The sequence below is a fragment of the Monoraphidium neglectum genome (genome assembly GCF_000611645.1).
Source record: "Monoraphidium neglectum strain SAG 48.87 unplaced genomic scaffold scaffold00604, whole genome shotgun sequence".
In the NCBI taxonomy this organism is placed as follows: domain Eukaryota; kingdom Viridiplantae; phylum Chlorophyta; class Chlorophyceae; order Sphaeropleales; family Selenastraceae; genus Monoraphidium; species Monoraphidium neglectum.
Genome location: NW_014013024.1, coordinates 11982 through 15409, shown reverse-complemented (window position 1 = coordinate 15409; position 3428 = coordinate 11982). Strand labels below are relative to the sequence as shown.

Sequence of the window (3428 nt, the reverse complement as noted above, 5' to 3'; positions counted from 1 at the left end):
CACTCGTCTCGCCTGGCCGCCCGCCTGCCCGCGGGATGCAGGGGCACCCAACGACCGGCGGCGCTGGGCGACCGCCGTCGCCGGCCCTGACCCTGTGCGCACGCGAGCGAGGCGCCGCCACGGCCGGGGCCAAACCCCGGACGGAGCGCCTCGTCAGCTGCCCACGCCCGGCCCAGTCGATGGGTGCGCCTTTGGTGGTTGCAGGGGCCCGCGGCTCTCGCGCCGCCCCTGGCTTCTGGCCCTTGCCCGGCCCACCCCAACCGTGTATTACGCAGCCCTCTTGGCATGCACATGCTGCGCCCCAGTGCGGGCCCGCCGCCGGCGCCACACGTGCGCCTGCGGAACAGGGGCGCCCGGGGCGCGCGTCGCCGCGCATGGGGCCCCCTCGCAGCCCCGTGCTTGAGCGGCCCTTGTCACGACTTTTTACCACTCCCTCAGCTTGAGACCGGCTCCGTTTGACATACCAGGAGCCGGCGCCGCCCGGCGCACGCCCTACAGGCGCCTACCCTCTCGCTGAGCCAGACAACACGCGGCCTTAGGTGACGCGGCCACCCTCTTACTTTTGCGGCTTTATGTAGCTTTCACAGAAACGCAGGGCGCTCGCCCCCAGTGGGTGCGCCATGACACTTGGCATGCTTTTCAGTTCTGGCCGCTGGCTTGGCGAGGACGATGCCGCTGGCCGACTTGGGGCGCAGTCACAGCCCGGCCGCGCGGTGCATGGCCGCTGCTACATATCTCACAGCGCGCACCCATGCAAGGTGATGGGGGTTGCCGGGATGGTCGGCTGCCATGTCGTCGGCGGCGTCCTCCCACAGCCGCGCGCAAGAGACCAGTGGACAGAACACCACCCCCCTTCCCCGCGAGGCACGCGGCTTCGTGCCACCCGCCGCGGCTGGGCTATGAGCGAGAGCGCGCGCGCACGAACCGCGCCCCTTGCCTGCTCGTGCGCACGGCCCCACCCCTGGTACCCCAATGCACCCAGCCCCGGCCCTGCGCCTGCAAGTTGGGGCCGCGTTGTTGTCCTGGAGGGGTGCAGGGCCGCCTGCGCGGATGGAGTGTCTCACCTCCCTTCTGACTCCCCCCCCTCCCGCGCCGCACCAAAGAGTGAGCACTGAGAACAGCCATCCCCACCCCCAAGCGTGCAGTCAAAACAAATCACCTACACGCGCCCGCACATGTTTGGTCAGCACACCCCCTTTGGTTTGTGGTCGGCCCAAAGTCGCATTTCCTCCTCATCCGCTGCCCCTCCACGGATCCCAGTTTGCCTCTGGCTGCTTTGGTCGCCCGACGCTTTTTGATCGAGAGATGCCCGTTCTAGGCGCCCGTTGGCGCGACGCCAAAGCCTCGCACCGCCCACGGCACGATTCACGGCCGATCAATTGCCTATTCACGGCGCGCGGCCGTGGCCGGCCGCCGACAGGGCTGCGCGGCCAGCGGCCATCCGCGCGGGGCGGTGCCGCCGCCGCCCCCGCCGGTCGGCTGAAAACGTTTCGGCTGAATTGCGCAGCCGTCCGCATCTGTACTGCAGGGCAACGCCGCGGCGCGCCGCGCCCCTAGCCGTTGTAACGCCCCATCTGTTGATAGGCTGGGGGGTTTGCGCGGTTGCAGCGCGCCTGTTGTGGCAGCGAGCCCTGTCTCGTGCGGGGCTGGGTTTGAGGCAGTCACCACAACAAGCAGGACCTTGAGCTGGCCAGGGCCATTGAAAAAATCGCAGGGCCAGATGTGTGAACCATGTGCTGCTGCTCAGTCACAGGGTGCACATGTGTGGTGCATGTCTGTTCGCGGAACCACTGCATTATCGGCCGCCGCAAGCCGGCGATAGGGGCGAGTGCAACTGGGGGCCTGTGCGTGCAATGTCCTGCTGGGTGCAGCAGTGAAAAACCTTGGGAAGGGCAAGGGGGACACCAGGGACACAGGAAGGCAGGGCGGGACAAACTTTTCTGAATGGGGGGCATGAAGGTTTTGGAGAGGCATGCGGTTCTCAGCACGGTCGTTTTGACACAATTGTCGACAAAGCCATGCCCAAGGCTGCCCAGCGCAGTGCACACCAGCAGCCCTGCCCAACAGTTTGGCACTCCCGCGCAGGAATGCATGCTGCACGACTCCCTACTCTGGTCTTTGATATCGAGTACCCATGCCAGGACCTCCAGCCGTAATGGCGGAGGCCTCCGCCAGAGGCTCATCAGGCGCAGCGGTGTGAACGACTGGGCAAGCCACGCAAGCCCGTCAGACGCGCATGGAGCCGTGTCATGGGCGTGAAATCCAACCATATACCTGGGTCTATCTATTGCAGTATACCTGGGTATCCACCTTTTGTCTGCTGGTACCGTATTACGCGCAAGCAGGTGGCTGCACTCGTCATCGACCATGGGCTGCGGCTGGGTAGGTACCTGATGGGGAAAGGAAGGCAAGCAGCTGCCGCCCACTGCCTTCTCAGCATCACAGCGTTGCATCCGAACTACACCATAGGTCACGCGGGACGATGGCATCGGTGCTTGCGCGTCAAGGTTCAGCTCAAGGCTGACGTCAACATGCATCCGATCTGCCGTCAAAGCATGTCTGAATACACCAAAATCTCGTAATGTGATTTCGGAAGGCGCGCACGCCTTTCCTGGCCCAGTTTGTCGCGCCCTGTCTTTGAGCTTTGACTGTCCGCAACCCGCGCCAAAGCCAGCGGGAGTACGGTATGCCGTCCAGAGACTCTGCAGGGGATGAAACAAGTGGAATGAATCATTTCAGCCGTGGCTCAGCAGGCCGTCTCTCGCCGGGCAACAGTGCTGCAGCGCAGCACGTGCTACAGAAGCAGCAGGAGCAGCGTCGGGTGCCGCTGGACAAACAGGGAAGTGGACTGCAGCACAAGACATTTAAGGACAAAGTCCAGGCTGCAGCGCAGGCTCAGCATGCGGCTGATGTGGGCGCTGCGGCGGCGCTCGAGCGCCAAGACCGCCAGTCACTCGCAACGGGCATGCTCATGGACGGCCGGCCGGCAGCTTTCATCGACTTTTTCGAGCTTTCTCAGCACGTAGGGCAAGATGGGGGCGGGGCTGGCGGCGACACCAGCGCCCATGCAAAGGCGTCGGGCGTGGTGGAGGAGCAGGCGGAGCGGCCACAGCGTCAGGCAGAGCAGCCGCTGCCGCCTGCAGGGCTGTTGCTGCTGCGCGACGAGCTCGTGCGCGCGGACGTGGCTCTGAAGAGCGCCGACCCTACAACGGCGTACAGCGCTTACAAGCAGCTGGGACGATACTTCACGCAGCTGATGCAGCTGGAGCGCGCCGCCATGTTTTACGGCCGGTGCTGCCAGGTGGGGGGGCTGGGCGCATACCAATCAATTTGTTGATGCATTGTTTGGCCAAGCGACCCGCAGTCGGCCTCCTTTGCGTGTGTGGCTGGCACCACGTGTGCGCATGCGTGCGTGCGTGCGTGTGTGT

General features: G+C 65.1%; 1 protein-coding gene across 1 annotated transcript in view; it reads left to right on the top strand.

Annotated features, from left to right (window-relative positions):
- Positions 1–2971: 2971 nt before the first annotated feature.
- MNEG_4377 (hypothetical protein) overlaps positions 2972–3428 on the top strand; it is a gene marked incomplete at both ends in the record, with an annotated part of 4765 nt that continues 4308 nt past the window's right edge. Inside the window, one exon of the mRNA XM_014047147.1 lies at positions 2972–3301. Within this exon, the coding sequence (XP_013902601.1) occupies positions 2972–3301 (330 nt within the window). The remainder of the gene's footprint in view (positions 3302–3428) is intronic.